The 14,539-nt window shown below is 41.2% G+C and overlaps 1 protein-coding gene across 1 annotated transcript in view; it reads right to left on the minus strand.

The window, feature by feature from the left end:
* Positions 1-7,950, minus strand: part of SGK3 (serum/glucocorticoid regulated kinase family member 3) — a 41,595-nt gene extending 33,645 nt beyond the window's left edge. The window contains exons 1-2 of the mRNA XM_065397726.1: positions 7,916-7,950; positions 2,088-2,296 (exon numbers count right to left, since the gene is read on the minus strand). Coding sequence (XP_065253798.1) covers positions 2,088-2,165 — 78 coding nt within the window. The 5' untranslated portion in view covers positions 2,166-2,296; positions 7,916-7,950. The remainder of the gene's footprint in view (positions 1-2,087; positions 2,297-7,915) is intronic.
* Between the last annotated feature and the right edge of the window lie 6,589 nt (positions 7,951-14,539).

The following is a 14,539-nucleotide window of genomic DNA, read 5'->3' on the forward strand; positions in this document are numbered from 1 at the left end:
AGGAGGACACCCCCACCATATTATGCAGACATGCACTTTTGTCCACACTACTGGCAACTACACTGTTCGACTCCTGTGGGGTGAATGGGAATAGAATGGAGTGGCATCCCTAAAGCTTAGGCCTTTGAGACATTATCCTCTCACCTGCTGGATGTTCAAGCAGTTCAAGAAAAGCGACACATCTAAGTGCAAGAATCTTCCACATCTTCCTTATGGTTTTTACAATAATGCTTTCCTCATGTGTGTCTGTCTCTCCTTTTAGTAATCCCCTCCTGCAGGCTCAAGGAGCAATGCCCAGGGGCTCCAGAGAGTCACTGCAATATGGGTTTGCGAGAGGAGAGAAAATAAATGCAGTATAATAGCCATAAAAATGCTCTGGAGGATGCAGGTCTACTATTGAAATTTACTGCACCCATCGCTTCTTGGCTGATAGTGTTATTAAATCCTAAAATATACATGACAAACCCACAAGCTTTGCTGTGAAAAAGTATAATTTGTCAGGCTGCTAATTATTCCTTGATATAAAGTGGAAGAGGGCAAAACTGAGCAATATGCTTCCATAGGGAACATTCACCTGGCTAGACTGTGACCTCTTCTCTCTAAAATTTCCCCACTGTTGCTAATGTTGGTGCAGCTCCACAAGTGGGAGTGCCCAGGGAGACAGGTCTCTAGGCTACAGCTGATTTTCTGCCTAAAAAGTTCTACATGACCTGGTGCTTAAAACTCTGGGGACTGTCATTGTCTTGTGCACTCTAGTGCTGTCACTAGTGAACTTACCACAGCAAGAAATTTCAGGACAAATGTCCAACCACTGACAAGTCTGTAAAGAATTAACATTTAGGCAGTACAATGTGTTAATTTTGTTGTAGGAAGATCAGACTTTTGAGAGAGCTACTTCTTTCAAACTACAAAATCGTATGAAATACACTTTCAACACATACCGACCCCCCCAAACTGCAAGTTAACCAAACACCCTTTTTCTTTTCCCCACTCCCCCCAAAATAGTTACTTCATGATATACTTGAATATTTACATTGACTACATAAAGTAATATTCTTTCCCTTCTGAAGATAAAAAGAATAACTCTGCTGTAGCCTGAAAACAGACATAAACCTTGCACTAGTTTTCATCAGTGAAACACCCTTGGATTTACTAATTCTCTAGAAAAACAGAACAAGCTAGTCAGCAGCTCTCAGTTTCAGGAGGAAATTGCACAACAGGGCAATGAATCAGATCACATTTTTGAAAGAAAGCATTAGGATGCATTCTTTATACCCTAACAGACATAGAAGCAAAGACAAAACCACTCAAAACCACTTTACTTCCTATATTAAGTAAGATTCTTTGCACCATTAAACAAAACAAATAAGTACTGCCTGCCACCAGATTTAAAAAAAAAAAAAAGCCTGCATGATGTACAAAATATGTCTATCAGGAGGCCAAAAGGAAACAAAAGGAGGGGAGGGAAACTTCCAAGAGCATAAGAGTCAGAGAAAATATATATATATATATGAGAGAGAGAGAGAGAGAGAGAGAGAGAAAATAATAAGTGATGAGTTTCCTTTAAAAATGTATAAAAAACATTAAGAAAAACTGTAAAGATGTAAAATAAATGTGAAGTGTGTATACTCAGGAGCTCACCTTTTTCTTTTCTTTTTTTTTTTTATTAAAGTACACCTCACTCTTTGGGATTTTATGTTTTTCACAGAAAAGATATGGCAACATTTGGATCAGATATGCTAGGGCAAAAAAAATTTCCCCCCCACATTTATACACTAAATGCCAAATATGAAAAAAAAAATCTGCAGTTTTGTTTAAAGGGGTATCAAGAATTTGTAAACCAGAACTATATCTACAAAAAGTGACAAACTCTAGAATAAAAATCCTATTCTGCTTGAAGATTCATTGTGTAAAGCATTTTGTTCATTATATCCAGTACATATCATTTGCATTTGAGCAAACACTAATTTCTGTCATCAGTATGTGGAGAGCACAATAATAGTCAAATATTTAAGATGTGTGCTAATGTACAAAAGAAAGCACATAAGTAACAAGTAGTCTGTCTAGAGAAATGCTAACATACTTACAGTAAACCTCTTTTTCTTCTCTCTATGTTCATCAGAGCTGGGAATGCTAACACTTGGGCAGCTTTCTTTGAGATCCATTTTTATGTACTCTTTGGCCAAGTTTGTGTCAAGAGACTCCACTCAATGTATAGCAAACAGAAGACAATCTCAGCGATACTGATCCAAAATGTGAAGCTTTTCTTGGGAAAATTTAAATTCCATCATGCAACCTTAAAATGTAATTAAAAGGTAAGATTAATACAGAAACATTGCTCATTTGCATGGTTAGAATTAGTCTGTGAGCTCTTTCTCTGGGCAGGAATTATAACTTCCTATGCAGGTATACAGTACATAGTGCAAAAGTGCCTGATCCTGATTGGGGCCTTTGGCCAGTGGGGACAACAGACACTGCTCATCTCTGCAACATACACTCAAACCCTGATCCTACAAGATGTTCCATGCTGGTGGGCTTTTGCCCCTTTACAGAGCCCCACTGACTTCAAAGGGGGCTCTGCAAGTGTTCAAGGCCCCGCTGCAAAAACTAGCTTGCAGGATCAGGGCCACAGCATGTAATGCACAATTTGGGACAACAAGGCGACAGGCAGATAATTAACATCAGAGTCAAGTTAGTTTTACTCAGCCATAAGAGTTGTATTGAGGTAGAAATAATTTATTCAAGATTATTTCTAAATATCTTCAGATGTTCAAGTCTGTACCTCAGGGCACTGCATACCTGTCAGAACACACAGAGTATATTTAAGGAAAGATCATATGAGGAAAATCTTTCAAATCAAGTTTAAAGGGACAGAGTTAATTTTAAAAAGTCACTTCTGTCTTTTGTTACAAGTGAAGCATATGACAGTAACTCACAGATTAGGGAGACTTCCCCCAGTTTTGCTTACTTTGTGCTTTTGACAGCACATTGTCTAGAGAGTTACATCATTTCCCCTGTACAGACTGTTATTCAACCTCTCTTCATTTAGGCCTTTCAACACAGCCATAGGGAAGGGGGACATTTTAAAAGACAAGAAAATGAAAAAGTATACCTACCAAAATAGGCCGGGGCCAGGTTAGTATTTAACTGGTTTTCTGAAGTTTAGATTTCAAGTTAATGGTGTCCTCTTTCACTCACCATCTCTGGGGCAGGGACAATTTTTGTTGTTGTGTGTGTGTCTAGCACAAAGGAAACTAATCCCCAACTGAGGCCTCTAAATGTTGCCACAATACAAATATGAACTTTTAAGTAACACACAAGAGGACCATAACTAGATGCTCAAATTTAACAAAAGAACTCCTGTTCAGGAATGTATGGATATTTCAGTTTTTTTGTTTTGTTTTTAAACCAAATACAGTTCAACCCTAAAAAAAGGTAACACTAAAATATTAAATATCTAGCTTGTTTCATATCTAACTCTACAGGGAGAAAGCTTTCGGGAGTGAAAAGCTCAAAATTTAACTGCCATTTTCTCAAAATAGGGAAGTTGAATATGAACTGCATATTTCAGGGCAAGAATTTAAAACAAAAAAAACAAAAAAAACCCCACAACCCACCAACTAATTTGATGCAATTCTGCTGTTACAGAGACACCCATGTTTGTGTTGGCAGAAGTGACAAAGCCCCTGGTATCCAATTGAAGAGATTTGTTTTTTTAATATTCAGCTAATAAATCTTAGATGGTTCTGGTTTTCTTCTTATGCTCAAAATCCAATCACCTTGATCTCTTCCAAATCTCCTCTAGTTTCTCCTCAGATTTGAGGAACTTGATCATTAATTATAATTTACAATTAAATAAAAGATAAATATTAATATGGTGAAATTATTAAAAATGCAGAAACAGCTATAATCACAGTGAAATCAAGATCATTCACTAAGCAGCCATATATTCAGTCAAATTTTGTTTTAAAAATTTGACTCCCATTTGCCTTAATGTTTGACTTTCCCATTCTTACTGGTAACTCACATCAGAGTAATAGTTTCCAAGTTTAATTCAGATATGTTAATAAGTTACATATTCGAATTACATTATCTTCTACACACCAAATCAGCCAGGAACATGTACCTTTGATGAGCCACTGTTAAAAAGCCGTGTTATACTGTAAACCATAATTACTCTTTTATAAAATTATATTTGGGTGCGTAACCTGAAAGAAGTGTGCTCCCTTACTCCCCACACCTAGTTTAAAAAATAAACTAAAAATGTTGCAGTTAAATATTATACTGCAGTCCTTCCCCATTACCCCAAATATGTATTATTTGGTACAGAAGGCCCCTAAAGTCAATCAAAGTGATATAATATTTTCAGTCATGTTTTATACTAGGTATATGATTTACAAAACATTTATGCCCATTTATGGAGCTAGTAGTTACACATATACTGCATTTTTCTCATATTGTTTACTTACTTATTTTCCTGGCCATCACGTCGCACATTAGAACAGCAAGGTTTTTCTGTCTTTCCTTCCCTCATTAACACCATCCTCTGAGCACTGTCAACCTCTCACAAATGGCCACTGTGTCTAATCCTACAATGTTCCTGGAATTTTTGCATTCACCCTCATGTCAATTCCACTTAGGGCACGTAAGGTAAAGATACAGGCCATCCCTCTCACATTCTTTAGATTTCAAAGCCATAGCAGAATGACAGGACACTAAGAGTTGCAGAACTACTGAAGAAAAGGCATGGATTATAAGAAGTCATAGTCCAGAGAGCAGTACTGCACAGATTTGATATATAGCTCATTCTCAAATGTAGAAAGTCCAAGAGAAGAGTCACCAAGTTTGATACAGGATGAATTTACTCATCTTGATCTGGTGGAAAAGAACGAGCAGCTACTGAAGACTTCAAAGAACAATAAAAATATTTATATTGCAAGTTGCTTGAAGCTTTACATGATGCAGTTTGCATTTGTTTCCCTGAGGAGACTACACTTACAATAGCGTTGCAAAACAAAGTTAAAATTAGGTGGTAAAATTGGAAAGAGCAATTGCAGCTTGCCTATGAAATTCCAGAAGGTGAAAGCCTTCATGCAGTTTCTATTCACCAGCAGCACTCAACTATCATGGTAACTCCTTAACTGTAACATACATAAGAACTTCATTTCAAAAGGTTTTTCAATTTTTCTTGATTCCTCCACCCCTACAACACTGCAGATCAGCAGGTTTATTTGCTAATTTCAACAGTGCCTAGCACCATGGCAAGTGGGTAATTCAATAAGGATCACAGGTTAGATGTATCACTCATTAAAAAAGACAAACACAATCACACCAGACAAAGCAAGCATTGCAGTGTGCCTTTAAGGCTTTTATAGACCTTGGCAGGCCACCCAAGAGGAGTGAATTTTAAACAGGAGCTGAGAAAGCTCTACCACTGTTAATAGAGTGCTCCCCTATTAGAAACAAGTGCCTTCCTGCTGGCCTCAACTCCCATGACAGGTAGAGGGAAAAGATGAAAGTCTGACAACCAGACCATATACCTTGAATTGCACCCAAGTGTACATAGGAATCCACTGCAGATATGTCTCCACACCTGGCAACTCACAGCAGTCGAGAGACATTCAGCATCAACTGAAGCTCCCACAGGCTGGAAGGGGGAAAGGTGCAGAAGACATTTGCACACAGATGGGCAAAGCTTTTCCAAAGAACTTTTTTCACCGAAAAATACAGATTTGAGTTGACTGAATGTTTTGTGAACTAGTGTTGATTTCAGCAAACTGTTTTGGTTTAAATGAAAAAAGAAAAAAGTTTAGAAGAGGTGGCAGTTCCCCCTTATAAAACTTTAGCCCAGTGGTTAAGGGACTGGGAGACCCAGGTTTAAATCCCTTCTGGTGCAGGGACTTGAAACCAGGTTCTCACTTTGTAGGCGATTGCCCTAACCACCGGGCTACAGTGTATTCCAACGTGGAGGAAATCTCAGAGTTTCTTCTGTTGAAGCTGTTTCACTTTGTATAAAATAATGAAATAGTCATTGGACCAGAGAGCGAGAATATGACTTACAGCCCTCTGTTTAGGGCTCCCCTTTGGGAGGGGGAACATCTAGGTTCCAGTCCCTGCTCCAGTGACAATTTAATTAATTTATACATAGAGGAACAGCTTCAAAAGGAGAGACTGAGAACAATCCATGGATAAATGCCCTATAGCCTGATGGTCAGAGCAAGGATTCAAACCCAGGCCTTCAATATCTCAGGTAAGTGCTCCAGGCTAAAGGTTATAGGTGATGGCACTCCCCCCCCCCCCTCCCCGTTTTGTGAATCTAGCCCTTCATTTTCTTTGCTAAAACAAAACAAGGTTAAATGCCCAAAACTGAAATAAAGTTTAGTTTGACTTGAATGAAAATTACCCTGTTTTTTCCCTGCTGAAAATCCCCAAAAAGTTTGATTGAACAACCTGAACTTAAAGAAAGAAAAAAAAAAATTTTTTTTAGGAACTGCCAGTGAAATGAAAATAGTCAGTTATTTGCACAGCTCTCTGTTGTGAGGTTTGCATTAGAAAAGAATGGGGCACAGTCTCCTTGGCAGTTTTAGATGAAAAATCATCAAAAGCAAATACCTAGATCTGTCACAAGAGCAGCAACAGATCCATGAATCATTCTGACAAAACCCAAGAATGCACACTTGTTAGATAGTGAGACACCCGTTTGTCCACTACCGTTGTCTTTTACCAAAAAGCATGCCTTTCATTCTTTTCTGGGTTAACTATATAGCCATTTCAATTTTATCCAGATCCCTGTCTCTCTCAGGAACTGTGAATGCCAGGAGAATAGAACATGGATGTTACAAAAAGCAGACACACATCTGACTACCCCCATACATATACAACAACATTGCAGTATAATATATTTGAAAATCTCCTCAAGTGACCTATTATAAAAACTGAGCAAGATGGATCACTATCTACATCCACACAATTTCAATTCCATATTTGGATCTGAATCCTGACCGACAGGAATCCAAGAAGTCTTTTCAATCTACCGCTGAAGTTGGCTCATCTCGACCTTCTTGATAAACTTCCTTAAAACTGGAAGATTTGAGAGAGGATAGTAAGTAGTGAAGTTTTAATTTCCAAATATGGTTCCATAAGCAAGGTCCTAACCACTTGTCAACCATGGCTAGCTGCTTGCACTTTTGGAGAGAGGAATTAAAAAAGTTTCACCAATGCCCCCTTCCCAATGACCCTCCTGCTGACTTTAATCCTTCACCATGGACAACACCCCTCTGAAGAGTAGCTGGGTGATATTTTAAGCACCCCCAAAAAGCCCTGTAAATGAAAGGTGGGTGAAAGCCAGCCCCCTCCTATTCTAATACTTTTCCGTGGTGATTGGAAACTTGGCCCAAACTGTACTATGAAAGGCCTCTCAAGTTTTGTATCTAATAAAAGAGAAACATTTTAGTCTAACTATTTTAACTAGTTATTTTACGACAGCACCCAGAGGACCCAATCAGGATCCCAGTCCCATTGTGCAGGATGCTGTACAGACACACTGCAAGAAAAAAAGTCCCTGTCCCTCAAAAGCTAAAACTAGACTAGACAGTTTATGTGTACTTCCCATGCTGGCTGTAGCACTGAAATTAATAACCAAACAGCATGCCAAAAGCTCCACTGACAACAATGCTGCTGGTGTTCCCACACTGTAAAGGAAGGGTACCATCTTCCTTTCAGCACTTTGAGCAATAGGAGGAAGCAGACAGGGAGGTGGAGCGGGCAAGAGGAGTGGTAGGGCAGGTGAAAATAAGAGGACTTCTCCAAATGTGTTTGGAAAAGAGTCAGCAGGAAAAGAATCTGGCATGTACCTTTTAAGAGGCAATATAAACAAATGACCACAAGGAGAAAGACATTTGGTGGCTACACTAACCTTTCACCTCTGGAAAGCTAGGTCCAAATCCAGGGCTGGGTCACAAGTGAAATCAAGATCTGGCAAGCTCCAGCTGAGACGGATTCTGGTGCAGGAGGGACCTGCAAGAAATAACGCTGGATAAATAGGAGATATTTCAATTATTTGTCATGGTTAAAAGTTAAAAACAGGTTTCATGTTCTCTTTAAATTAGGCCATAGTATCAGTTTCAGTACATCAAGATAGGATAATCACAGGAAGAAGAGAGCCAGGGACTGTCAGAGGATCATGAGACTTAAAAAGTATATTAAATTTGTCCATCGCTAGCCTAAACCCTAACAAAGCTACCTGAATTTCAAAAGGGACCCAAGTCCACTTGGATTTGTTGAATGACTAACTTCAAAATAATTCAGGTTTCAAACAGACCACCCTTTAATTCCATGTGCATTTTCATTTTATGGACCTTTTTGTAAGTTTTAAAGAGGGTTTTCAACTCTCCTGCTGATGTTTACAAAAATCTGTCTAGCAAAGGAGAGTGCAGAGCACTTCCCTACATGCCCGGGCCCACCCCCCTCAGCTCTTCACGCATTCCTGCTGGTTGCCATTTCAGTTCTGCTCCCATTAGTGGTAAATACCCTAGGGAACAGCTTGCACTTGGAGCTCCTTCAGATAAGAGATGATGAAAGCAATGCTAGTTCATAAGACAGGAAGTGCAACATTGGCCTTCTGCAAAATGATAAAACTGAATGAAGACAAACTGCTGTCAAACTGGAAAAAAGAAGAGTGTGAATTGTGTTCCTCCTCCACCCCTTAACCTGTAAGCTGCTGCTGTAAAAACAAAACCACCCCCCCCACCACCACCGGTCACTCTGCAATAATCTGGTCAAGGTGAAATTTAACTCTTTTGTTATTCTCCCTACGGGAAAGGAAGAGGACAGAGGTGAGTGAGAAAGGTTAAAGAAGAATGAAGAGGAACAGGAATAGGGGATAATTGCCTACTTTGCATCCCCTACCTCAGTTTCACTGGGGAGAAAGAATAAGGGAGACATTTTCTACTTATAATCCCACTGAACAGTATGCCTCCCCTAGGACAGCAACACTTATTTTATCTGTCCTGGGACAACCACTAACTGCTACATGTGAAATTTCAACATTTGTATCTCAGGTTGGATCTGTCAGGATTCTTGTTTATTGCAAGACAGAATGCGAAGAACTGCAGGCTCCACCACTGTTGAATGACTGTAGTGTGGATCATTACTAATAGATCTGCCTTAAGAGCAGCCCTCTAGAATTGTTAGTGAAGACTTATTTACCCATATTTAGTCCTTAATGATTAATCTCTAGCCAGAGAATCTGGACGAAGGGATACAACAACTGCAAATGCATTAAATTAGTCTCAGTGATGAACTACAGGCAGTAAAGTCCATTCGCACTGGTCATATGCCAACACTTATGTTTTCTGGATTGCTTCCTCAACCTTCCTGTGTAGCAGCTCCAATTAATTTAGGCAAAAATTTTCAAAATTTGGGTGCCTAAGGACAAGCTCATAAATATGGATTTAAAGTTTTGGCCATAGTGCCTTGAGCTGCTTCTGACAGATCTTACGATAAAGCCTATCCCACTTCCTTTACTTCAACCACTTGTAGGGAGTCCAATTCTGCTTCAGCAGGCAGTCAGGCTTCTGTAAACATCGACCAGAGGGTTGTTATCCCCTTTTTGACTCCATTAACATACATCCAGTCACATAATTTGGAGAGGCAGGATAGTCTAGAATAATGAATATGGGATTGGGAGTCAGATCATCGTAAACTCCAATTCTGGCTGGGTTACTGGCTGTGTGTGTATTTGGACAAGTCACTTTACTACTTTGTCTCCAGTTCCCATCTTTAAAATCATAGAAATGTAGGGCTGGAAGAGAAGTCAGGTCATCTAGTTTAGTGCTGAGGCAGAACCAGGTATACCTCCTAGACCATTGAGAATACTGATATATTTAAGGAGGGTGTTGCAATATTTGTAAAGAGCTCTATAAAAGTATACACCAAAATTTCATAACCAACAGGGTAAGAGATCTAGAAAATGGAACGTCTCCAGAACAAAAAGCTGATGGGATATGCAGCATCAAATCTAAGCATACTCTTCAAATTTAGATATCCCTAATTCTGCAGAAGTCAATGGAACAGTTCATACTGCCAAATTCCAACAGTGACAAGGGGTGAGGTAATATATTCGAGAAAGCTTGTCTCTCTATCCAATAGAAGTTGGTCCAAAAGATATTACCTCACCCACCTTGTAACTCTAATATCCTGGGACCGATACAGCTATAACAAAATTCCAAGAATGTAACATAGTTAAGTAGAACAGATTCAAAGGCAAACCAAGAAGAGCATTAAGAAACTTACAGCAACACAATACTGTGGGCCCAATTCACCCATACCCAACCCTTTGGGTAGTCACTTACACCAGTGCAAAGTATTACCAAACTCAGAATGATAGTGTTTTACACCCACTCTGCACTGATCCAAATGTCTACAGGGAAATGGTGAATCAACAGTCTTTTCTCAGAGAATAAGGTCACAATAGATGTCTTAAAAAAAAAATCTAAGGATATAGAAAGCATCTATTTTATGCCTACAATACAAGTTGGTGTCACAATTTCTAATGTGGCACAGTTGTGATTTATAGTGAAAGGTGCTTATGGAAGCTAAGAATCAATTAGACACCACACATTAAGGCTACCATCAAGCAGGATATAGCTGAGGTAATTTATACAGCTTTAAAGAGAGTATCAAATAAATAAAAATAGCAATCCTTTACTGCTGCATACAAATTAAACTTGAAAAAAAAAAAAAAAAAACCTGATCTAACAAGTCTTCCATATTGCATTCTTTTTTTAAAGTAATACAAAAGCCAATTTTGAAAATCACTACAAACACTGCAGACACAAAAAGTTAATATAAAAATACTGAAAATATTAAGATTGTAATAAGCCTACAAACAAAGTTCCAGTTAAAGAGTTAATGGTATTCCTTCTTTAGTTCCAAAAGGATCTTCAAGAAAATAGTTACAGGGAATTATGTGATCTCCTCTAAATTTGAATTTTCTTGTTTTTATTAACTCCTGTTACAAGCTTTTAAGATGTATTTTATTAAATTCTCTCATTTAGAGTAGTAAATAGCAGTCACCTGAAAGATCAGATTAATCTTCTGGTGAGCACTATTTAAAAAAACAAAACAACACACAAAAAATGTATGTTTAGGTACTCATCAGACCAGAACAGTTTCATTGGAGTTCTTCTAGTCTATCCGATAAATGGCTTTTTCAGTTTAAACATGAAACATATCAAGTCAGCATAACACAACAGCCCCTCTAAATCCAAATTTAGGTATCTCAGTGTATAATCATGTATAATCTGAAAGCTATGAAACACCTGACTGCATGAAAAATGGAGCTAGTGATTTATCGGTGAAATTCCCAGGAGTGTGGTGGTTGTTGGGAGAAGCACAAAGGTCTTGAAACTGCAGACACAGGGTAAATAGTGTGTTGTAATAAGTTTAGCAAGCGATAACACAAACCTCAAAAATAGACAAGTGAGTGACAAACCACATTCCATATTGAGTTATGGCATGTTCAGAATCAGAGAACAGAAGGGTGTCTTTTTGATGGTGTAGGGAAGAGAATTGGCCAGCTTCCCCTAACATTTGTATGAAAATAAATTAAAAAAAAAACTCTAGTGTCACTGCAGCAAATCTTTAAATACTAATACCTTACAATTTTATATTAATGGACATAAATTACATTCCCCCAGGAGACCCAAATTCATATCATGCAATAAAGGGATGGGGGGGAGGATGCAAAGTATTTGTTGTTTTAGAAGGAGCCTTAATGGAGTTCTAACACATCAACTCCAGTACAACTGTTAGTTTCCCCCCCATAGTTGCAACTTTTCCACAAAATGAGCAGTTTACAGCCATAAGCAATTTTGTACAAGACACAAAGAAATCTCCTGAAGATAGAGTTTTATATCATTACACAGGAGGTGGCTGCTCCTTTTCCCCATCCCAGGGACTCTGACAGAAGAGAAAAGTGTACCTACTCAATGCCAGGTCCTATTCCCACCCTCAACACCTTGCAGCAGGGGTTGGGAAATTCATTGCATCTTGTTACAAGGTGAAGAAATGACATTGATCTGCTGAATAGGAAAAAAGTCTAGATAAACTGAAGTATTTTCTGAATAATGTCTCCTTCACTTTAGGAAGGGAGCTCTTCTTCTACCTCCATCCCCCTTAACCCTGGGATCCCCAAAGCAGCACCTAAACAGAGTACATGGCTCCAAAACCCTTCCCTCTTGCACCCTGGACCCAAAGCTGTATCAAAGACACAGACACCTGACAGCTTGCAAGACAAAGTGCTCAGCTTCCTCTCCCTAGGCATGCCCATCTGGAGAGCTCTGTAAGCAAGTTGTGTACACACACTGGAACTCTTCCAACAACGACTGCAGGGCAATGAGAGGAACTGTCCCCTTTCTGATCATCACACAACAGAGTCCTGAGCTGTTAGTGCTCTCTCAGCCAGAGCAACTCACACTCCCTATATCACAGGACACTAGAGGACCAGAACGAGAGCCCAATGAAAAGCACCACCCACTCTTACATAGAATCCGGCCCAAGACTCAACAATACTAACCTCAAGATGCAAAAAGCCCCTATCCAGAGTCAGACCTTGGACCAAACCCCAACGAGACAAGACACCGCCCACTGGGGACAACAGATCAGAAACCGTAGTTAAGAGCCTCCGCAACAGCAGATCTGGCTGTGACCACAGGCAAACCAGACAGCTGACTGGCGCTCAACGCGCACCACCACACCCGCAAACGAGAGTGTGAAGCCAGTGCAAACCCAGCGCGGGAGGAGCGCCCCGGCCGGCACTACGGAACCTAACACACCTGCGAGACACACGGACTCGGATTGCGATCCATGCATCGCCAGCCTGTCCGCCCGCGGAGGGAGCGGAGAGGAAGGCGCTCCTCGGCCGGAGACGGAGGCGCATTAGTGGTGTTTTAACGGGAAGAAGAAAAACTGGGCACCACAGATCCCCGCCGCTGTCCCCACTCCCGGCTGAACCCCATCCTGTGCTGCATCTGCTGGGACAGGCGCAAGCTGCTGCCAGCCTGTCGGACACTACAGCGCTGGCCGGGGATGGAGTTAACGCCCTCTCCGCCCCTGGGCGGCGGCAGGATGGGCGACCGGGCGCAGCCCCAGCCAGCCGGGCGCAATAGCATCGAGGCCAGGCCAGCGCTTCCCCACGCACCTGGCTCCCCCTCGGGGAGGCAGCGCGGCACCCAGGAGCCCGCCGCTTTCCCGGCCCACATGCCGCGAGCCCGCCAATCCGGGCCCGTGGCGCCAGGTGGAGGGCGGGGCGGCGCCGGCAGAGCTGTGGGGGAAGAGAAGGAACGCCCAGCCGCCCTCTGCAGGGCACAGAGCACAGGCCTGGCTCAGCCGGGAGCTGCCCGCTCCCCAGTGTGTGGGGCAGCCTACCCCACCCACAGCCTGCCCAGCCCAGCCCCTTGGAGCTCTTCCCGTGTGCTTCCCCAGCAGGCACCCCCTCCGCCAGCCCGGCAGTGTAGCATTTTTCCTCCACCTCGAGGCATGGGCCCCGGGCCTACTCCATCCCCGTGACTCGTTTCCCCTAGGGCAATACTTTCCCTTATAGTGCCAGCTGTAGCGAAAGGCTCTCCCCGCAGGCGTCTTCTCGCTTTTACCTTGCAGCGCACACTGCTCCCTGCTTATACCAGCCAGGCCAGGACTAGCGCAGCTCTCTGAACGCTATGCTACAAGTTGTTCTAGCTCCAGCGCAGGTGGCTTAGGAGCAGCACGAGCAGGCCCTCCCACAACTTTGTGGAGCAAAGGGAGAAGAGCTCTGCTAGGACACTGTACTCGTTAGGACAGCTTGGCTGAATAGGAACACTAGTGTAGGCCACTGTTACATTCACGCATAAAAGCGGGAAACTATAAACGTATGTCCTGTAGCTATGGGGAAAGAGATGGGAAAGAGTCTATAGCAGGGGTCGGCAACCTTGCAGAAGTGGTGTGCCGAGTCTTCATTTATTCACATTTTAACGTTTTTAGAAGGTCTCTTTCTGTAAGTCTATAATATATAATTAAGCTATTGTTATATGTAAAGTAAATAAGGTTTTTTTAAATGTTTAAGAAGCTTCATTTAAAATTAAATTAAAATGCAGAGCCCCCCCGGACCGGTGGCTAGGACCCAGGCAGTGTGAGGGCCACTGAAAATCAGCTCACATACTGCCTTTGGCACGTGTGCCATAGCTTTCCTACCCCTGGCCTGTAGACTAAACTGACACTCTCATTTTACTAAGTGATAATCCTCAAAGCAGATGTTAGGCAAAAAATTAATGATTTAGAATGCCAAGACAACTAGGTAAAAAATAGGGATGGAAAACTACTTTTTTCAGTTTAACCCTTTGCAGGCTTTTGTATACAAACCCACATTTAGCTACACAAGTGTGTGACTTACCATCTAGGATAGTAGGCAGGGTAATCATCCATCCTATCAATTACTTTAAATGAAAGTCTTCTGTAACAGTAGAAATAAAGAACTAATGCAGGAAGATCAGAGAGTTTTGTG

This window comes from Emys orbicularis, chromosome 2 (assembly GCF_028017835.1).
Source record: "Emys orbicularis isolate rEmyOrb1 chromosome 2, rEmyOrb1.hap1, whole genome shotgun sequence".
Classification (NCBI taxonomy): Eukaryota; Metazoa; Chordata; order Testudines; family Emydidae; genus Emys; species Emys orbicularis.